This window comes from Trichomycterus rosablanca, chromosome 23 (genome assembly GCF_030014385.1).
Source record: "Trichomycterus rosablanca isolate fTriRos1 chromosome 23, fTriRos1.hap1, whole genome shotgun sequence".
In the NCBI taxonomy this organism is placed as follows: domain Eukaryota; kingdom Metazoa; phylum Chordata; class Actinopteri; order Siluriformes; family Trichomycteridae; genus Trichomycterus; species Trichomycterus rosablanca.
Window position 1 is genome coordinate 10712161 of NC_086010.1, and position 24225 is coordinate 10736385.

Genomic DNA, 24225 nt, shown 5'->3' on the forward strand with positions numbered 1-24225 from the left:
CAACATGTGGTAGTTTATGTGCAGACTGGGTCTCTGCAGGGACTATAACCCTGGAAGAGTGTTCTGGGAGCTTCGTAAACCATGTGGAAACACCACACAGATCACTCGGAAACCTAGAGGTCTTGGTTACGAGCTAGTTCCTCTCCAGAACCACTAAATAAAGCCTTTATCTGACCTTTAATGGGCTGAATGTTGGGCGGCTCCCAGCGTGAGAGGACTGGTTTTATGTGTATCTTTATTACCTAAAGGAAACAAGTCCTCATCTAATCTGGGCTTGTATGCTTTATGAAGTTGTATACAGGAAACGCTGGGCTAAGATTTTGCTAGGTAAAGGCAGGTAAAGGTTAGTGTAGTTAGTTAATCTCAGGGTCAGAACTCATGGATTTGCATGAGAAGACCAGAAGACATAATAATAATAATAATAATAATAATAATAATAATAATAATAATAATAATAATAATAACAATAATAATAATAATAATAATAATAACAATAATAATAATAATAATAATAAAAAAATAAAATATTAATAATAATACATAAATAAAAACAAATACATAAAAAATAATCATAAAATTATACAATTCTATTTTTTTCTTTATTATTATTCTTTATATTTATTATTATTATTATTATTATTATTATTAATATTATTATTAATATTATTATTATTGCATTATATTAATGCACGTCAGTTTAGAATCAGCCTGGTGGTGGTGAGAAAAAAAAAGAATAATAAATAAATAAATAAAATAATTAAATAAAAACAAATAAAACAATAAAATAAAACAACACAATAAAAAATATAATTATAAAATATTACAATTATTCCTTTTCTTCTAATAATAATAATAATAATAATAATAATAATTAATAATAATAATTAAAAAAAATAAAATAATTAATAATAATAATAAAAAAAAAATAATAATAATAATAATAATAATAATAATAATAATAATTAATAATAATAATAATAATAATAATAATAATAATAATAATAATAATAATAATAATAATAATAATAATAATAATAATAATAATAATAATAATAATAATAATAATAATAATAATAATAATAATAATAATAATAATAATAATAATAATAATAATAATAAATGTGCATATGTGTATGTGATAAAATGAGGGAAAAAAAGGTCGACCTTTGACCAAAATCTAGAAAATATGGAGACATTGTCTCAGACCAAATGTTATATTACCAGACAGCTAAACACACATTAACCACATGATTAACTCCTAAGATTAAAATACACAAACGATTAATGCCTATAACTATTTATGACTATTAAAATATTCACTACAGCACTTTGTTGGGTCATAAAAATACAGCATTAAAATGCTTATTTAAATTCCCGTACAGATCATACTAACAATGTGCCATTTACATACGCCAAGAGAGAATTAGCGTAGCCCTTTTAAAAGAGCAATAAGTGGAGCATGTGTCTTAATACATTAAAGCTTTTCCTTTAGCAGAATGAGAAAAGGGGAATGAGTGCAGAGAATAGTGGCAACATCACTCGCTCTCTGGAGGAGACTCGAGCTCCTCCATCAATGCTTATCATCTCCTTTCTCCTTTTTCTAACAGGAAAAGTCACCGCTATAATTGATATGAGATTTAGGGGGTATATTTCAATGTAATTAGAGTCTTGATAATTGGGCTAATTAGATATATTTGTTATGTGATTCTAAGTTTGATTAAAGCAGGTTTCCCCAAAACGAGAACAAAAAGGGAAAATATTTAGATGGCAGGCTGTGATGCTAATAATGCAGCAAATGCACAATTGTGCAGCGCAGATTAATTAAAGAACAAATATATGAAGAGGACGCAAGCATCAGTCCAGATGGATTCACACCCCCACATGGACATGCAAGTGCACAAGAAACACTGATACACCGTAGTTATAAGTCTGTGATCTACATAATCCTGTCATGTAATGTATCATTTTTATTAACACAATGTACTACATGTGCACATATAGTACAAAAATATTTTAAATAAGATGTTGTTAATTGAAATGCACACATTTTAAAGCCACAAATGCTTTTGAGTCAAATTTATACTGACAGAGCAAAATATGTATTTCATAAATAGTTTAAATAATTAAAATAATTAATTTATGAATTAACAAAAAAAAGAATTACATTTTAGGGAAGCCTGTGAATGTTAAAGCTCACTACATTTCCCTTTTTTATTTTAATTAGGAAAATATAATAATAATAATAATAATAATAATAATAATAATAATAATAATAATAATAATATGATGATGATGATGATAATGAAATTTTAACTGATGAGAAACCAGTTATAGTACCCAAATTTTAAAGTAGTTGGTTTATACAAGAAAAACTTTTTTTAAATAATAATAATAATAATAATAGTAATAATAATAATAATAAAAATAATAATAAGGTAAACCAGTGGTTAAAAATTAAAAATAATAAAAAAAAAATTAAAATAAATATATAAAAAATACAAATAATAATAATAATAATAATAATAATAATAATAATAATAATAATAATAATAATAATGATAATAATGATAACAAGGTAAAACAGTGGTTATAAATAAAAATAATGGAAAATAAATAATGAATGATGAAAAAAAAGTAAAATAATATTATTAATATTAATATTAATGTTAATGTTAATGTTAATGTTAATGTTAATGTTAATGTTAATATTAATATTAATATTAATATTATTATTAATAATAATAATAATAATAATAATAATAATAATAATATGAAAAACTTCAACTGAACAACCAGCAACCAGTTTTAGTACCCGACTTTTACTTGGCAGAATAAAAACAGATTTATTCAAAACATTTTTTTAGAAATAATATGGAATTGCGGGTAGAAAAAGTAGTTGGTTTGTACAAGTAAAAACTATTTATTAATAATAATAATAATAATAATAATAATAAATCAGGTTAAACAGTGGTTAGAAAAATAAAAAAATATAATTAAAAAAGAATTGAACAAAAAAGAAAAAAAAATACAAATAATAATAATAATAATAATAATAATAATAATAATAATAATAATAATAATAATAATAATATGAAAAAAATTTAACTGATGAGCAACCAGTTCACTTGGCAGAATAAGGATATATTTTTTTCATTCCTTTACCTTTTTTAAAAATTCCTTGAGCTACGTTTATGATAAAGGTAAGACACAATAAACACACCAAGCAAGGTGTAAGGTCATCCCATAGCTTTCATGTTCTCTTCAAACAGATACCAACTGTACCGGAGCGGCCTGTAACATCACTCCTGCCATGTTTTCTATTTCTTTTATTTCCCCTCTTTTTTTGTCTCGTTTCATTTTCCCCCTCCATTGACTATGATTGTCAATACTTGCACTTCAGTGCATTGTGTTTGTTCTTTGAAATTGTAATTTATGGTTTACGGATATTAGCACAGCGTGGATGTTTCAGGAGAGTCGCATTTGAGGTTAGCAAACAGCGGCTCACTTTTTGATATGTAAATCTGAGCGAGGATAAAAATGAGGAGGAGGATAATGAAGCTCAAAGCTAGAGAGAGTGCGAATGAGACAGAGAAAGAACCGCCTCTGCCCCGTACAGATAAACTTCAAATATAAAGCACTATTCATGCCATCCTCTCTCTGAGCAATAGGCAGCGTTCAATGTCTTTTAAGAGAATGCCAGGAGCTTTCAGTGACTGCGGTTTTGAGCTAGGTGCAGCTTTAGGATGGGTTCATCATGTGTGGGGAGAATTACTTTGGAATTTGGACTTTGTGGGTTTATTTTGAGGTTTTTTCTTCTGTGTAGGTCAGAAAAAATAAATAAATAAGTAAAGATGAGTAAATAAATGAAATAAAAATGTGAAAAAACCAACTTAATAAAATCATTATTTATTTATTCATTTTAAGTTTTTTTATATTTTCTGTTTAAGTTTCTGTGTAAATTTATTTATTCATTTATTTATTTATTTATTTATTTTTCATGTACCAGCCATCAGTGTGATGGTTATACTTCATGCACTTATTATTATTATTATTATTATTATTATTATATTATTACTACTATTACTATTATTATTATTATTATTATTATTATTTTTTTTTTTTTTTTTTTTATTACTATTTTTATTATTATTATTACTATTATTGTTAATATTATTATTATTAGCATCATTATTATTATTATTATTATTATTATTATTATAATTATTATTATTAATGTTTTAAAATTAGTCCTGCTTATAAATTCATTCACTATATGGACAAAAGTATTGGGACACCCTATCCAATTATTAAATGAATGTGTTTCAGCCACACCAGTTGCTAACAGGTGTAATAAACTGATTATATAAAAGACATTATTTGCTTCCAACATTGCACCATGTCTTGGGAAGGCCCTTTTCTGTTCCAGCATGATGTTACCCCTGTGCACAAAGCAAACTCTATAAAGACATGATGAAAAACCTGATTTAAAAAAAAAAAGAAAATCCAGTGGCCTGCACAGAGCCCTGGTCTCAAACCAAGTTAAGCCTTCTCCTCCAACAGCAGAGCCTGACCTCACTGATTCTATTTGATAAATGGGCACAAATCCCCTCACACTTTAAAGTCTTGTAGAAAGGCTTTCCAGAACAATGGATGGTATTAATGCTACAAAAGAAAGAGGAAGCAATTCAGTACAAGTGGCAATGAGTTTGTCAGGGAATGTCCAAGAAGCTCATGGTCAGATGTCCCATTTCTTTTGTCCATATAGTGCATCTGTTATAACGTAAAGCATGTAAAAATGTATAGTGAGAGGTTTTGTGCTTTATGTAACTGAACAAAAAGGCCTGAAGGCTTCAATTCTACGGATTAATTTATTATAAGAGGCATCTAAGCTTGCTAGGGCCTCTGGACGATATTTTGGGGCTTTTTCACAACTTTCTTGGAACTTCTTGGAGCTTCACTGCTATCTCTAGGAATGTTCAAGGTCTTGAAAATCTTGCAACACATTGAACACCTGGATCTCTGGGTGTTGTTTATATAACACATCACATCTGGAGGAAATTAAGGCTCGTCATTGAGTTTCCAATGGTTTAATCGTGTTGTAGCCTAACTTTAGGTCATATCACAGTAAGTTTAAAGATCAGCAATATTATGAAGGGGTTAAATAATTGGGACATGGTAGTATTCCCAAAATACCCTGCTTCTTTTGAATACTAAATACTAGATTTTAGAGCTCTATGTGAAGGTGTGCTTCTTAAATGGGTCATTAAATATACTATACATTTTTATGGATTTAAATGCTTAGACGAGCTTTTTGGATACATTTGAATATATTTCTTAATTATAAGTGCTGCGCAGCCTCGTGCCTGGTGTGTGTAGCTTTGATGAGCACTTCACATACGCTGCTAAAGGTAGCAAACGCATCCACTGTGTGGTCTCTAGTGATTCTCTAGATGGCAGTAATATGCCTCAATCACCAGAATATGAAAGTGAAAATCTGTCTTTACGCCTGATATTGAAGGAGAAAACACAAAACAGGACAGTAAGGGACAAAACAGGATGACCGGGACTGGGATGAAAGGAGAGGAGACAAGGGGACAGAAATAGTTAAGAGATACCAGGGCAGGTCAAGGTAGGACATAACATAACAGGTGAAAAGAGGACAGAACTGGAGAGAAGATGAGAGAACAGGACAGGATGAAGGAAGAGTGACGGGATAATAGGTAAGCAGGATAAATTAGAAGAGGAGAGGCAAAGGACAAACAGAACAGTACAGAACAGGACCAGACAGTGCAAGGGCATTGCAGGGCATGCCAGAGATGGTAGGAAAGAAAAGTAGGGGAAAGGAAAGGGTAGGGCAAGGACTGTGGGGAAGGGAGGGGAACAAGAGAAGAGGTTCAAATATCAGGGGTGCTATCAACCTGCTGTGTTGCCTATGTCCTGGGAATATTCAAAGCCCTGAGATGGCTTGGCGGCCTGTCCAGGGTATTCCTGCCTTATGCCCAGTCATTCCCTGTGGAACCGGACTTGCTCTAACCCTAACCAAGAGGAGAGGAGAGGAAAGGAGGGGAGAGAAGAGAAGGTTCAATTTTCAGGGGTACTATCAACCAGCTATGTTGCCTATTTCTCGGGAATATTGAAATCCCTGCGATGGATTGGCGGCCTGTCCAGGGTATTCCCGCCTTGTGCCCAGTAATTCCCAGTGGAACCTGACCTGCTACAACCCTGACCGAGAGGAGAGGAGAAGAGGTTCAAATCTCAGCGGTGCTACAAACTGGCTATGTTGGCTATGTCTCGGGAATATTCAAAGCCCTGCAGTGGCCTAGCACCCTGTCCAGGGTATTTCTGCCTTATGCTCAGTCATTCCCAGTGGAACCGGGCCTGCTGCAACCCTGACCGAGAGGAAAGGAGAGAGGAGAAGAGGTTCAAATATCAGCGGTGCTACAAACCGGCTATGTCTCGGGAATATTCAAAGCCCTGCAGTGGACTAGCACCCTGTCCAGGGTATTTCTGCCTTATGCCCAGTCATTCCCAGTGGGATCGGGCCTGCTGCAACCCTGACCAAGAGGAGAGGAGACGTTCAAATATCAGGTGTGCTATCAACCCGCTGTGTTGCCTATGTCCTGGGAATATTCAAAGCCCTGCGATGGATTGGCGGCCTGTCCAGGGTATTCCTGCCTTAGGCCAAGTCATTCCTGGTGTAACCGGACCTGCTGCGACCCTGACCAAAAAAAAAGAGGAGAGGGCAGCAGAGAAGGGAATGGAGATCTACAGTATAATCCTAGTTCTGGGCTCAAATGTCAACTGTGCTATCAACCCACTGTGTTGCCTATGTCCTGGGAATATTTAAAGCTCTGCGATGGATTGGCGCCCTATCCAGGGAATTTCTGCCTTATGCCCAGTCATCCAAGTGAAACCGAGATAAAGCGCTTGAATATCTTGATGATAAATAAATAAATAAATAAATAAATAAAATAATAAAAAACAATAATAAAATAAATACAAATATGGATGTGTATGTAAAAAATTATAATAATAAATAATAATAATAATTATATATAACCTAATAATATATAATATTATATGTTCTGTTTTTAGAATTAAATATGAGCAAATGAAATTTTAAAGGTCAACTCCAACTGCATACATACTTTTATTATTTATTTATTTTTTATTTTTTAATTCAAAATGCAAAACTAGCTGAAAGGAATTTTTATTCTGATGCACTGAAAATGTGTTCCGTTCACATAAAGAAACTATTTCCGAATTGTTATAAATGTTATAGGAACTTTTTTTCCTGCTTTCAGAACCCCACAGTATTTGTTCACAGTCATTTTTGCATAAAAGCTTTTTGCGGTTTGAAAAGGCAGACAGAGCCGAGAGCATTTTTTATTCTGTATTGTTGCATTTTGCTCTTTGTGCACTTTATGTGTGTCCAGCATTTATTGAAGCTGTTGAAAAAGGTTTTTTTTAAGTCATGTTGACTGTTTACTTGCCATATCCTGAATTAATTACCTTTTAATAATTATGCACTTTATATGGAGGAGATAATGGACAAAAGTCACCTGACCATGAGCTTGTTGGACACCCCACTTTTATTTTATTAGGATTTTAACGTCATGTTTAACACACTTTGGTTACATTCTTGACAGGACAGGTAGTTACTAGTTACACAAGATTTGCCAGTTCAAGTTTTGTATCTCTAATTCACCTCACTTGCATGTCTTGTGAACTGTTGGAGGAAACCGGAGCTCCCGGAGGAAACCCACACAGACATGGGGAGAACATGCAAACTCCACACAAAGAGGACCCAGATCGCTCCACCTGGGACCTCCACAGGACCACCATAGAGCAGGTATTATTTAGGTGGTGGATGATTCTCGGCACTGCAGTGACACTGACATGGTGTGTTAGTGTGTGTGCTGGTATGAGTGGATCAGACAGCAGCGCTGCTGGAGTTTTTAAATACCGTGTCCACTCACTGTCTACTCTATTAGACACTCCTACCTAGTTGGTCCACCTTGTACTGTAGATGTAAAGTCAGAGACGATCGCTCATCTATTGCTGATGTTTGAATTGGTCATCTTCTAGACCTTCATCGGGTCACAGGACGCTTGGTTGGTGGACTACTCTCAGTCCAGCAGGGACAGTGAGGTGTCCAGCAACGCTCCTGTGTCTTATCTACTCATACCAGCACAACACACACTAACACACCACTGCCATGTCAGTGTCACTGCAGTGCTGAGAATGATCCACCACCTAAATAATACCTGCTCTGTAGCGGTCCTGGGAGAGTCCTGACCCTTGAAGAACAGCATGAAAGGGGGCTAACAAAGCATGCAGAGAAACAGATGGAATACAGTCAGTAATTGTAGAACTAAGTGGAGCTGATAAAATGAACAGTGAGTGTAGAAACAAGGTGGTTTTCTACGGACACGAGCAAACCCTACGCCGTACTGAAAATATAGAAGGCAGTTTAACAAAAGGCAATTTAGCCGGGGCCATTTATGAGATTTGTTTGGCCGCGCTGTTTGTCTTGGCGAGTTTCCGCTCCTGTTTTCTCATTAATATCAAATGCTGAGAGACACAATAAAAGAGAGAAAACATTTATCCAGGAAGTCTTCTTCTGCACTCTGTATCACCAGAAAAAAAAGCAATTATCCACACTGGGAGATTTTATGTGCTGCCAGTGTCCAAATTACCCAGGTTCATTCAATAAAAAAAAAAAAAAAACATTGGCACTGACTGAAAAGCTCTGAGATTGTTGATATAAAGAAATGAAATTGAACAGGTAACTGCGCGCGGGCGTGCGCACGGACGGATCTGCAGTTCTGAGAGTCCTTGAAGAGACGCGATTTGAGATCGTAGCTTAACGATATGCCAACATCATTAGCGCTTCCATTGGATAAATTCTACAACATCTGGCTATTAGGCTTATCACTTGAGGGCAAAAATCTTAGGGTCTTAAGCTTTACTTTCTCTGCTCTTACACACACACACACACACACACACAAACACAGGACGTACTGGTGAGACTCACTGTGTGGAGAAGGAGAACTGTTGTAGCTGTTCAGCGCCGAGACTTAGCCGTATCTCCTTCTCTCCCGTGCAGGCGCTCGGTCTGCTTATCTTGCCGACTGACTGCTTCCGTTTGCCGCCCTGATCAGAGGAACACGGAAGCATGTTAGGGGAACCCAGAGGAGGAAACGTTCTGGTGGAAATTATCAGAGGAAATGCAATTCAGGAGGCAATTCATTAGATGAACCATTTCAGACAACACACAATAATCAAAGCTGGGGAATGAAGAAATTGGGGTAAAACAATAATAGTAGAATGAGAGGGATAACAGTGTACTTGTCCTCAAAGTTCCTAGCCTTTTGCTGCCAAAACAGCCCTGACCCGTCAAGGCATGGGCTCCACTAGACCCCTGAAGGTGTGCTGTGGTATCTGGCACCTTTAATTCCTCTAAGTTGTGAGGTGTGGCCTCCATGGATCGGACTTGTTCGTCCAGCACATCCCACAGATGCTTGATTAGATTGAGATCCGGGGAATTTATAGATCAAGTAAACACCTCAAACTCGTCGTTGTGCTCCTCAAACCATTCCTGAAGCATTTCTGCTTTGTAGCAGAGTGCATCATCCTGCTGAGAGGGTCCACAGCCATCAGGAAATACCGTTTCCATGAAAGGGTGTACACGGTCTGCAACAATGCTTAGGTAGGTGGTACGTGTCAAAGTAACATCCACATGGATGGAAGGACCCAAGGTTTTCCAGCACAACGTTGCCCAAAGCATCACACTGCCTCAGCCGGCTTCTTCTCATAGCGCATCCTGGTGCCATGTGTTCCCCAGGTAGGTGACGCACACACACCCGGCCGTCCATGTGATGTAAAAAGAACGTGATTCATCAGTCCGGGCCACCTTCTTCCATTGCTCCGTGGTCCAGTTCCGAAGCTCACGTGCCCATTGTTGGCGCTTTCGGTGGTGGACAGAGGTCAGCATGGGCACCCTGACTGGTCTGTGGCTATGCAGCTCCATACACAACAAACTGCGATGCATTCCTGCTTCTAACACATCAACCTTGAGGATAAAATGTTCACTTGCTGCCTAGTATATCGCACCCACTAACAGGTGCCGTGATGAAGAGATAATCAGTGTTATTCACTTCACCTGTCAGTGGTCATAATGTTATGCCTGGTTGGTGTATATTCTACATATTAAAAAAAAATTATATTATATAGTAAAAGCATATTTAACTGCTTTAACTGCAATGACAATTCAAAGGAACTAGAATGACTTAATAGACTTAATAGAGTAACCAGAGCCGGTGTATGAACCATGCTCTTTATCGATCTGAACCATAAGTCTAGTGCACATAAGATGAAATTTCAAATTCAATCTCTAGAATAAAATTTCAAATGTGATTCCGTCCCCCGCCTGTGGGAACAGCAGTGGCCTAGAGAAAATACATTTTAATTAGGCTGCAGTGCGGGTCCAGGGAAAGGAACCTGATCTGATGGCCTCCAGGGTTCGGCTGGTTTGAGATCGGCTCACTTCATCATTAGACAACAAGATGAAGCTAGCTGACATTTGATGGGTAGGGAAGCTGAAAACAACTGTAGCCCTGAGCCATCAGGGGGTGTTCAGTGAGCAACTGGCTGAATACAGAGGAAATGGAAGAGGAAAAAGGAATTATATATATAAATTAAATATTAAAATAGGACTTAAGCCTTGGTGTAAATGTCAAGTATGATTTTATTGGTTTTAGTGGTTGTTAAATATTAATACTATGGATACATGAATTGTAGTTTTTAAATTACATTTAAAATGAAATAAATGTAATTAAAGACCTTTAACTGTGATGCTTATAAAATGTCATGTAGTGCAACTCTGAACTGTTATAAATAATTATAAGTAGATCTTATTAGCTATTAAAATTTACAGTTGTGATCAATATCATTGGCAGTCTTGATTGTTCAGTATAAAAAAAGCCAGTACCTTCAGAAATAAGTGGCAAATTTGTACCATAACATTATTTAATAGCATAACCAAATACAACCCCAAATCAGAAAAAGTTGGGACAGCATGGAAAATGCAAATAATAAAAACATTTACTGACAGTAAAGCATTTACCACTGTGTTATGTTGCCATTCTTTTTCACCACACTTATAAGACGTTCTGGCACTGAGGAGGCCGAGTGATTTAATGTTTCAGCTTTTATTTTATAAAACAAGCCTTAAGATGTGCAACAGTACAGGGCCGTTGTTGTTACATTATCCGTATCCATTATCCATTCTCTATTGCGGACAGGTCAGGACTGCAGGCAGGCCAGTCCAGTACCCGTACCCTCTTGTTCCACAGCCATGCCTTTGTAATGTGTGCATGTGCATGGACGTCCCTGGAAAAGATGACGTCTTGAAGGCAGCACATGTTGCTCTAAGATCTCAATGTACTTTTCTGCATTAATGCTGCCATCACAGAAGTGTAAATGACCTTTGCCAAGAGCACTCACACAGCCCCATACCATGACAGACGCTGGCTTTTGGACTTGTTGCTGATAACAGTCTGGATGGTCCTTTTAGTCTTTTTTTTTATTGGAATGCTGATTCATCTGACCACAATACACGTTTCCATTGTGTGATGGTCCATCCTAGATGCCTCCGAACCCAGAGAAGTCAACGCCGCTTCCAGAAGCGGCATGGTTATGCTGCTCTAAGACTTATTTTAGAAGATAGTATTCTTACACTTCTGATTCCATTAGTTATTTTAACATTTAAAGCATCCTGTTTTAGTGGAAGCAAAGCAGCCCCACAACATTATGGATCCTCCACCATGTTTGACTGTAGGTTTGGTGCACTTTTCTTAATAGGCTTCACTTTGTTATTTACTCTGGTATGCATTGCCAATAAGAGCTAGTTTGGTTTCATCTATTTATAGAACATTTTCCCAGAAGGATTGTGGTTTGTCTATGTAAGTTTTGGCCTTTCTTTAAGCAGTGAGATGCTCCTTGGCATTTGCCTTGGCTCATAGAGGCCTGTTTTGTTAAGTGTGCAGTGTCCATCACTACAGATGTCTCCAGCTCAGTTTGAAGTTCTTTGGATGTTGTATGTGGTTTATTTGCCACATTTCAAACCACCTTCTTCCACATCCTGGAAGGTTGCATGAGGAGCAAACCTCTTAATAACACTTTGAACTGTTAAAGCTGGGATGCCAAAGTCTTCAGAGGTAGTTTTGTACCCTTTAGACTGCTTGAGCTTGGTGATAATAGCATCTCTGGTCTGCTCAGACAGCTCTCTTGTCATTGCCATTGCATCCTTTCACAATTATCACATCAAAAATACTCAGGCAACCCTGGAGCTCATAAATCCAGTACTGTTTTGGCTTTGTCATGATATTGGTCTAGTATCTGTCCATGTTAAATGTATTATAACAAAGCCATCAATAATGAGGACGACAAAAAGGAAGATGATAAGTCTGGGCGTGGCAATACAAACACATACCTTGGTGGGAGTTCCAGGCTTGGCTTTTTCTGATAATGGCTCAAGGATGGGAAACATTCCAGGAGGGCTTTTACCTGTCAAGAGAAAATGGGACTTTTTATTATTTTGATTTCTTTTTCCTAATGATTGAGTTCAGGTGAGACAGCCACACCCATTGCTTCCATAGGTCACCAAATTTGTGACAACAGGAACAGTTGTTGTTGGGGAACTTCTATGCCCAAATCTGGAGCTTATTCTGAAGTCACTAGTTGCAAAGCAGACCTGGTAGAGTGACGATTTTTAAGGCAATACAATGTATATTTAATCATACCTAATAAATCGATATATTACACCAGTATATAAGTTATTTAAATTACATAATAACACAAGTGGTAATGTTACTGCTGCACAGCTTCAGGAATCTAAGTTCAAATTCCCTTCATTTACTGGCTTGCTATATACAGTGTATCACAAAAGTGAGTACACCCCTCACATTTCTGCAGATATTTAAGTATATCTTTTCATGGGACAACACTGACAAAATGACACTTTGACACAATGAAAAGTAGTCTGTGTGCAGCTTATATAACAGTGTAAATTTATTCTTCCCTCAAAATAACTCAATATACAGCCATTAATGTCTAAACCACCGGCAACAAAAGTGAGTACACCCCTAAGAGACTACACCCCTAAATGTCCAAATTGAGCACTGCTTGTCATTTTCCCTGCAAAATGTCATGTGATTTGTTAGTGTTACTAGGTCTCAGGTGTGCATAGGGAGCAGGTGTGTTCAATTTAGTAGTACAGCTCTCACACTCTCTCATACTGGTCACTGAAAGTTCCAACATGGCACCTCATGGCAAAGAACTCTCTGAGGATCTTAAAAGACGAATTGTTGCGCTACATGAAGATGGCCAAGGCTACAAGAAGATTGCCAACACCCTGAAACTGAGCTGCAGCACAGTGGCCAAGATCATCCAGCGTTTTAAAAGAGCAGGGTCCACTCAGAACAGACCTCGCGTTGGTCGTCCAAAGAAGCTGAGTGCACGTGCTCAGCGTCACATCCAACTGCTGTCTTTGAAAGATAGGCGCAGGAGTGCTGTCAGCATTGCTGCAGAGATTGAAAAGGTGGGGGGTCAGTCTGTCAGTGCTCAGACCATACGCCGCACACTACATCAAATTGGTCTGCATGGCTGTCACCCCAGAAGGAAGCCTCTTCTGAAGTCTCTACTCAAGAAAGCCCGCAAACAGTTTGCTGAAGACATGTCAACAAAGGACATGGATTACTGGAACCAGGTCCTATGGTCTGATGAGACCAAGATTAATTTGTTTGGTTCAGATGGTCTCAAGCATGTGTGGCGGCAATCAGGTGAGGAGTACAAAGATAAGTGTGTCATGCCTACAGTCAAGCATGGTGGTGGGAATGCCATGGTCTGGGGCTGCATGAGTGCAGCAGGTGTTGGGGAGTTACATTTCATTGAGGGACACATGAACTCCAATATGTACTGTGAAATACTGAGCAGAGTATGATCCCCTCCCTCCGGAAACTGGGTCGCAGGGCAGTGTTCCAGCATGATAATGACCCCAAACACACCTCTAAGACGACCACTGCTTTATTGAAGAGGCTGAGGGTAAAGGTGATGGACTGGCCAAGCATGTCTCCAGACCTAAACCCAATAGAACATCTTTGGGGCATCCTCAAGCGGAAGGTGGAGGAGCGCAAAGTCTCGAATATCCGCCAGCTCCGTGATGTCGTCATGGAGGAGTGGAAAAGCATTCCAGTGGCAACCTGTGAAGCTCTGGTAAACTCCATGCCCAGGAGAGTTAAGGCAGTTCTGGGAAATAATGGTGGCCACACAAAATATTGACACTTCAGGAACTTTCACTAAGGGGTGTACTCACTTTTGTTGCCGGTGGTTTAGACATTAATGGCTGTATATTGAGTTATTTTGAGGGAAGAATAAATTTACACTGTTATATAAGCTGCACACAGACTACTTTTCATTGTGTCAAAGTGTCATTTTGTCAGTGTTGTCCCATGAAAAGATATACTTAAATATCTGCAGAAATGTGAGGGGTGTACTCACTTTTGTGATACACTGTATATATATATATATATATATATACAGTGTATCACAAAAGTGAGTACACCCCTCACATTTCTGCAGATATTTAAGTATATCTTTTCATGGGACAACACTGACAAAATGACACTTTGACACAATGAAAAGTAGTCTGTGTGCAGCTTATATAACAGTGTAAATTTATTCTTCCCTCAAAATAACTCAATATACAGCCATTAATGTCTAAACCACCGGCAACAAAAGTGAGTACACCCCTAAGAGACTACACCCCTAAATGTCCAAATTGAGCACTGCTTATCATTTTCCCTCCAAAATGTCATGTGATTTGTTAGTGTTACTAGGTCTCAGGTGTGCATAGGGAGCAGGTGTGTTCAATTTAGTAGTACAGCTCTCACACTCTCTCATACTGGTCACTGAAAGTTCCAACATGGCACCTCATGGCAAAGAACTCTCTGAGGATCTTAAAAGACGAATTGTTGCGCTACATGAAGATGGCCAAGGCTACAAGAAGATTGCCAACACCCTGAAAATGAGCTGCAGCACAGTGGCCAAGATTATCCAGCGTTTTAAAAGTGCAGGGTCCACTCAGAACAGACCTCGCGTTGGTCGTCCAAAGAAGCTGAGTGCACGTGCTCAGCGTCACATCCAACTGCTGTCTTTGAAAGCTAGGCGCAGGAGTGCTGTCAGCATTGCTGCAGAGATTGAAAAGGTGGGGGGTCAGCCTGTCAGTGCTCAGACCATACGCCGCACACTACATCAAATTGGTCTGCATGGCTGTCACCCCAGAAGGAAGCCTCTTCTGAAGTCTCTACACAAGAAAGCCCGCAAACAGTTTGCTGAAGACATGTCAACAAAGGACATGGATTACTGGAACCATGTCCTATGGTCTGATGAGACCAAGAATAATTTGTTTGGTTCAGATGGTCTCAAGCATGTGTGGCGGCAATCAGGTGAGGAGTACAAAGATAAGTGTGTCATGCCTACAGTCAAGCATGGTGGTGGGAATGCCATGGTCTGGGGCTGCATGAGTGCAGCAGGTGTTGGGGAGTTACATTTCATTGAGGGACACATGAACTCCAATATGTACTGTGAAATACTGAAGCAGAGCATGATCCCCTCCCTCCGGAAACTGGGTCGCAGGGCAGTGTTCCAGCATGATAATGACCCCAAACACACCTCTAAGACGACCACTGCTTTATTGAAGAGGCTGAGGGTAAAGGTGATGGACTGGCCAAGCATGTCTCCAGACCTAAACCCAATAGAACATCTTTGGGGCATCCTCAAGCGGAAGGTGGAGGAGCGCGAAGTCTCGAATATCCGCCAGCTCCGTGATGTCGTCATGGAGGAGTGGAAAAGCATTCCAGTGGCAACCTGTGAAGCTCTGGTAAACTCCATGCCCAGGAGAGTTAAGGCAGTTCTGGGAAATAATGGTGGCCACACAAAATATTGACACTTCAGGAACTTTCACTAAGGGGTGTACTCACTTTTGTTGCCGGTGGTTTAGACATTAATGGCTGTATATTGAGTTATTTTGAGGGAAGAAATAATTTACACTGTTATATAAGCTGCACACAGACTACTTTTCATTGTGTCAAAGTGTCATTTTGTCAGTGTTGTCCCATGAAAAGATATACTTAAATATCTGCAGAAATACATATATATACAGTATATATACATATATACATATATACATACATATACATATATATATACTGTATATATATATGGAATAAAAATGATAAAAATATAAATAATATATTTGGAATGAAAATGATATATATGAAATGAAATATGATATATATATAGAGTGAAAAATAATATATATAAAATGAAACTCAATATATATGAAAGGAAACTCAATATATATGGAATGAAAACTAATATATGTTAAATTAAACTCGATAAATATTAAATGAAACGATATACAGTACATAGAATGAAAACTGATTTATATACAGGTACAATGAAACTCAATATATATCAAATGAAACTCAAAATATATGGAATGAAAACTAATATATGTTAAATTAAACTTGATAAATATAAAATGAAACTTGATATACATAGAATGAAAACTGTATATACAATGAAACTTAAAATATATGAAATGAAAAATAAAAAAAATCATTATATATAATATATATATATATATATATAAATCAGTTTTCATTCCATATATATCAAGTTTCATTTTATATTTATCAGTTTTCATTCCATATATATCAAGTTTCATTTTATATTTATCAGTTTTCATTCCATAAGGTACTGGACTGGTAATCATAAGGTCGCTGGTTCAAGCCCCACCACTGCCAGGTTGCCACTGTCGGGCCCTTGAGCAAAGCCCTTAACCCTCAATTGCTTAGACTGTATACTGTCACAGTACTGTAAGTCGCTTTGCATAAAAGCGTCTACTAAGTGCTGAAAATTTAAATGTTATGTTAACCATGTCCAGAAGCGGCGTCGACGTCTCTGGGCTCTGAGGCATCTAGGATGGACCATCACACATTGGAAACGTGTATTGTGGTCAGATGAATCAGCATTCCAGGTCTTTTTTGGTAAAAAAATGGACAACGGTGTGGTCCAGCCCAAAGGCGAAAAGGACCATCCAGACTGTTATCAGGAACAAGTCCAAAAGCCAGGGTCTGTCATGGTATGAGGCTTCACACTTCTGTTATGGCAGCATTAATGCAGAAAAGTACATTGAGATCTTAATCATGTAACTGATGAAACTCTGGTAAAACACAGGTAAATGTGCTGCCATGAGATTATACACTGACAACAAAGCCATGTAGGCAAAAAAAAAAGACTGATGAAACTTTTGCACACACACACACACACACACACACACACACACATTCCACATTTCCGCGCCCAACCTCTTCTTTTTTCCGCCATCGCTCCAATGCACGCAATTAGACATGATGAAAAATCGGAAAAGAAATTAAATTTAGTTGTAATACATATCACCATTCTTTTTTCTTTGGGAAAATTACTTTTGAAATGTTTTCTCACTCACCCTCTCTCTCTCTACCCTTCCCTCTTTTTCTTTTCTGCGTCTGTAATTTAAATGGTAAGCTGCCAGATGTGTGTCTCATGCATGGAAGTGCAGGAGCTTTGCATTATTTAGCATATTAACATTCACAGAATTTAAAAAAAGGGTTCCTGCATCGCCTGGAGGTTCCAATTAAGTAAACCTTAGCTTGATACATGTAAAAAATTTCACCATGAGAAACTTTTGCTTTGCTTTTTTTTTCCACCCCACTTTTCCTCCTGCCACTCTCATCTATATAATAAATATGGAAACTTCCTGGATGATATCATTTTTCTCTCGCTGCGGGATTAAATATATCAGTAATAATAACTTTTAAACATAGGCTACATATCAGTAGGTTTCTGAAGGCTAAAGGGGGGGGGGTTAATAGCACCGGTTCTCAGCCTTGCAGGGAAGCCGACACGTTTTCTTTCCCATTTCGGAAACTGACAGATCAGATTTAATTTGAGGCCAGATGTAGTTTTTAATTACCACTGCTGGTAAACACGCTCGCTGCCTACAGTTATAAGGTAATGGTGTTAAATCGGTCCTATCTTAAAGGCAAGAATATGTTTTGTATTGCGTTTCATGATCACATTATCCTGTCTCAATCTGGTGGCATGATCAAGAGTACTAACACGTCTACAAACCTTAGACATGTTAATTGTTAAGCTTGTAGTTATGACTCAGTGACCTGAGTTGCACATCCCATGGTTTATGCATCACCCTTTTGCTGCCAGAACAGCCCTGACCCATAGAGACATGGACTCCACTAGACTCTCGAAGCTGTGCTGTCATATCTGGCACCAAGATGTTAGCAGCAGATCCTTTAACTCCTCTAAGTTGCGACGTAGGGGCCTCCATGGATCGGACTTGTTTGTCCAGCACATACCACAGATGCTCGATTGGATTGAGATCTGGGAAATTTGGAGGCCAAATCAACACCTTAAACTCGTTGTTGTGCTCCTCAAACCATTCCTGAACCATGTTTGCTTTGTGGCAGGGCGCATTATCCTGCTGAAAGAGGCCACAGCCATCAGGGAATACCAGCAGGTTTATATACCAGGTTTCCCAGCAGAACGTTGCCCAAAGCATCACACTGCCTCCGCCGGCTTGCCTTCTTCCCATAGTGCATCCTGGTGCCATGTGTTCCCCAGGTAGGTGACGCACACCCAGCCATCCACGTGATGTAAAAGAAAACATGATTCATCAGACCAGGCCACCTTCTTCCATTGCTCCGTGGTCCAGTTCTGATGCTTTCCATTGTTGGTGCTTTCGGCAGTGGACAGGGGTCAGCATGGGCACCCGACTGGTCTGCGGCTATGCAGCCCCATACACAACAAACTGTGATGCACTGTGTATTCTGACACCTTTCTATCAGAACCAGCATTAACTTCTTCAGCAATTAGAGCATGGGCAGTTCATGCTTAAAAACCCTCCAATGTAGCCGAATTAAAACAAATTTAGCAAAGAAGAGTGGACCAAATTTCCTCAACAAACGTTTGATTGCAGTTGTTACCGTCAGGGAATGCAGTAATTAGGCTTGGGGGGTAAAAAAAACAAACAAAAAAAAACTTAAAGATTATTTAAAAGCTGCATTTGTGTTTACTCGTGTTGTGTTAAAATCTTATGTTAAAATTAGTTGAAAGATCTGAAACATTTCCATGAAAAATTAGCACTCAATAAAAGAGCAAATTGGTTGAGGGTCAAATACTTTTTCTCAGCTCTGTAGAATGTTGTGCAAGACCAATTAACACTTAAATGGCTATTTATAAGGGCATTTTAATTACGTAAGCATTTAATTATTATTATTATTATTATTATTATTATTATTATTATTATTAATAATAATATTATTAATATTATTAATATTATTATTATTATTATTATGACAGAGCATTTTCATTAAATCCTATACTTGACTACCCTAAACTGTCAAAATGACTTAATTAAATAAATAAATAAATAAACTGTTAAGATGCCTGGATGAAAATTTATAATAATAATAATAATAATAATAATAATACAAAAAAGTTAAAATGGCTGAATATAAATGAATAAATTAACATAATAATAATAATAATAATAATAATAATAATAATAACAAATGAATAAAAATAAATAAATAAACTGTTAAAATGCCTGGATTAAAATTAATAATAATAAAACAAAAAAAGTTAAAATGGCTGAATATAAATAAGTAAATAAAATAAAATGTCTGGATGAAAATTAATAATAATAATAATTATAATAATAATAATAATAATAATAATAATAATAATAATAATAAATTAAATAAATAAATAAAACTGATAAAATCGCTGGATGAAAATTATTATTATTATTATTATTATTATTATTATTTTTAATAATAATAATAATAATAATAATAATAATAATAATAATAATAATAATACAAAAAAGTTAAAATGGCTGAATATAAATTAATTAATTAATAATGATAATAACAATAACAATAACAGTAACAATAACAATAACAATAACAATAATAATAATAATAATAAATACATTGTTTCTTTCTAGGTTGAAGCAATCCATTCTTTGTCAGAGAACAGACAGGACAGGATTAATGACCCATGCAGAGTTATTAGAATGGTTATTTAAAACAACTTGAACAGTGGTGTGCAATGTTCTAAACAAGAAGTTTTTTTTTTTCTAATATTACCTTTACATACTTGCTTCTTTGAACAAGTTCATTGAACTGTACTGGTGGAGGTAATAGATTCTATCAATATTCATACCTTCTGCAATGTCAAATTTCAAACCTTCATTACAAACTTTGGAAGGAGACGGTATATTAATTAAATCTGACAACACATTTACACGCCCAGGGTAGAAGACTTGAGTAATGGATGGGTCACATGACAGCACAAGGTTGCCAGTTTTAGAAAAGAACGTTACTATGAAGCAGCCAAACTTTGAGATGGAAATTGGATCATTCTGAATATAGACATGGTCTGTTTAATGCATGTACTGTGAACCCTTTGTAACTGTTTGAATTTCTACATTAATTATGTGGTCTGATTTTTTTTTCCAAGTCATAACACAAATAAGACATTGATTGATCATTTACAGAAGCTTTAATCAGTTCAAAATGAACATTACTCAATGCTAGACTGCAAATAATTTAGGATCTTTAGGACACATTTGTCAGGAAGTTGCATTCTTATTTCATCCAGGTAGTGCTTCACTCTGCAAGTGCTACAAGAGAAACTGAGAACATGTGCTAGACTGGCCTGCCTGCAGTTCAACTCTATCTTCTATTAAAAATTTTAGAATAGCACACTGTTATATAGTAGACTCTTATTCACTCAACCTAAAACAAATATTATATAAAGGTTTGTTTAATCTTAGGGTTTGAGTCACTGTCTGCAACTTAATACTTCAGGTTCTAGCAGGAGGATCTGACTCTCCAGGCCCTGCTTTCTTTGACACGCCTAAAAGATGGAATGATTGTCAGTAGGATTGGCTGCTTTAAATTGGTGCGACACACAGATCTTCCACCGCCTGGCTACTAGGCTTAGCCAGTCAATTACCATGCATACCTGACTTTCTTTTTTTACAAAAGCAGCATCCAGGAAAGCGACATAGAATTTCTCTGGGCTCAAAGGAATCTAGGATGGACCATCACACAGTGGAAACGTGTATTGTGGTCAGATGAATCAGCATTCCAGGTCTGATCTGGAAAAAATGGACGCCGTGTGCTCCGGATCAAAGACGAAAAGGACCATCCAGACTGTTATCAGGAACAAGTCCAAAAGTCAGGGTCTGTCATGGTATGGGGGTGTGTCAGTGCCCTTGGCAAAGGTCATTTACACTTCTGTGATGGCAGCATTAATGCAGAAAAGTAAATTGAGATCATAGAGCAACATGTGCTGCCTTCAAGACGTCATCTTTTCCAGGGACGTCCATGCATTTTCAACAAGACAACACAAAACCACATGCTGCACACATTACAAAGACATGGGTGCGAAAGAAGAGGGTACGAGTACTGGACTGGCCTGCCTGCAGTCCTGATCTGTCCCCAATACAGAATGTGTGGAGAGTTTTGCACATGGACGTGTTTGCAGGAAGAATGGGACAAAATAAAAGCTGAAACACTAAATCACTTGGTCTCCTCTGTGCAAAAATGTCTTTTAAGTGTGGTGAAAAGGAATGGCAACATTACAAAGTGGTAAATGCTTTACTGTCCCAACTTTTTTCATCCTGTCTTATTGGTTGCACATAGGCATGATTAGTGCAAAATATAAGAATACAAATGGGTATAAATGTTTGCAGGAACTACGTATGGACTAGGGAATAGTAAAGGGATGCCAACCTTCAATTTTAAATAACCGCTAGTTTGTCAAAGGTGCCAATCAAAATCACACTAAAAGATATTAGCCCTGTGCTAGGTTGATGTTTAGCAGTCCATCACCTTCCAGCCTGCAAGTCTATTCTCTGTCCAGAGCATTTAATTGCACTCACATTTGCTTGACGCTTGTTGTTGAACCGGAATTAGCCCAGCGTTGACAGCTTTGGGTTACGTCCATGAACTTGCAACGGCGCGGCCACAACCCCTGGTCTCCCGGGGTCAGAAATGGCTCCTTGTTATCCGCTGCTTTCTCACAGCTGAGCATGTGTTTGGTGAGTGAAGCCTCAGGCTGGAAGCGAGGTAGAAAGAGAGGTAGGAAGAGACTCCTAGCCAAGACCTCATCGCTTACTTATGGTCCTAATTGCCCTGCTGCTCGTTTCAAAAGTTGCAGCAAATTGAAGGTCAAAAAATTGCTGATTTCCCAAAGGCATGGGTCAGGGTGAAAATTACAGCCTGAAAAATGACCCATGTCAATAAAACAGCCATAAAATGTTAAACTTTGTAGCTGGTTTTAATTATTTGTGGCATTTGGTAATGATTTCATATTAGTGTCATATTTCAGGAATAAACCTGTGTAGATACACCGATCAGCCGTAACAATAAACCACCCCCTTGTTTCTACACTTACTGTCCATTTTATTATTGAACTGTAGTCCATCTATTTCTCTGCATGCTTTTTAGCCTGCTTTCATCCTGTTCTTCAATGGTCAGGACCCCCACAGGACCACCACAGAGCAGGTATTATTTGGGTGGTGGATCATTATCAGCACTGCAGTGACACTGACATGGTGGTGGTGTGTTAGTGTGTGTTGTGCTGGTATGAGTGGATCAGACACAGCAGTGCTGCTGGAGTTTTTAAATACTTTGTCTTCACTGTCCACTCCTACCTAGTTGGTCCACCTTGTAGACGTAAAGTCAGAGACGATCGCACATCTATTGCTGTTGTTTGAGTTGGTCATCTTCTAGACCTTCATCATTGGTCACAGGATGCTGCCCACAGGGTGCTGGTTGGTGGACTATTCTCAGTCCAGCAGTGACAGCGAGGTGTTAAAAAACTCCAGCAGTGCTGCTGTGTCTTATCTACTCATACCAGCACAACACACACTAACACACCACCACCATGTCAGCACACGTCAGTAATATATAGGAACAACTATGTTTTGTCTTTTTGGCAATTATTATTATCCGATTGAAAATGAAATAACATTTTTTATACATAAAAATAAACACATTGACACATTGTAAAAGAAAATAGATCTAGTCTTACTGTACACCCACAAAATAAAGAAGCCAGAAGGTATACACACTATTTAATAATCACAGCAACATTGCTGCACCGAATGCACTCATACCAGGACAACACACACTGCCGTGTCAATATTACGTTAGTGTTATTGCAATTTGAGGTTCAGATGGGGGTCTCGTTTGACTAATATATGGGGTTGGGCTGGGTACAGTCAGTAGTTTTATACTTCAATATGGTGGGTGTAGCTTAGAAAATAATCATTAAAGGTATGTAACAGCTATGTGTATAAAGTGCCCGGTGGGTATGTACCCCTACACTTGGACAAAATATTTTTATAATGTTTACTGTTTGTGCCACCCTTAGCAGCACCATCTGCAACCAAACGTTAATAATTGGCTCATTTTGACCCCCTCTGTATAGAATTGCCTCAATTCAGCCACATTAAAAGGTTTTTAAGGATAAACTGCCCTTAAAAGGTCCTGTCACAGCATCTCAAGTACATTTGTTCCCTTCAAACACCCCAAATGCTTTAATTGTGGCATTGTGTGCTGTCTGTTAAGTCTTTTACCCAACCACACGTTGGTGGAAAGTCTCTCTTTAAGACAGATTTAGATTTACCAGGGCTGGCAGTAATCAAGCCTGGGTGTGTCTAGTCTAATTGAACCCAATTATCAATTAAGCACCCAAGGGGGCAATTACTTTTTCTCACTGGGTCAGTAAAAGTTTTTGAATTAAATGATCATTAAGTTAAGCATTTGATTTCTTGTTTACTCAAAATTTACCCCCAATATATTACCACTTTCTTTCATTACAAATAAATAAATGAATTAATTAATTAATTTAAAAAAATCAGAAATTGTTCCACATCTTTCTTTCATTACAAATCAATACATTAATTATTTAATAAATAAAAAAAATTGTTCCACATCTTTTTCATTATAAATAAATAAATAAATAATTTAATAAATTAAAAAAAAATTGTTCCACATCTTTCTTTCATTACAAATAAATAAA

At 37.2% G+C, this 24225-nt stretch overlaps 1 protein-coding gene across 1 annotated transcript in view; it reads right to left on the minus strand.

Moving 5' to 3' along the window:
• The window catches only part of ofcc1 (orofacial cleft 1 candidate 1), an 84757-nt gene that overhangs the window by 54768 nt on the left and 5764 nt on the right, over nt 1–24225 (minus strand). The window contains exons 3-4 of the mRNA XM_062985204.1: nt 12497–12570; nt 9038–9156 (exon numbers count right to left, since the gene is read on the minus strand). Coding sequence (XP_062841274.1) covers nt 9038–9156; nt 12497–12570 — 193 coding nt within the window. The remainder of the gene's footprint in view (nt 1–9037; nt 9157–12496; nt 12571–24225) is intronic.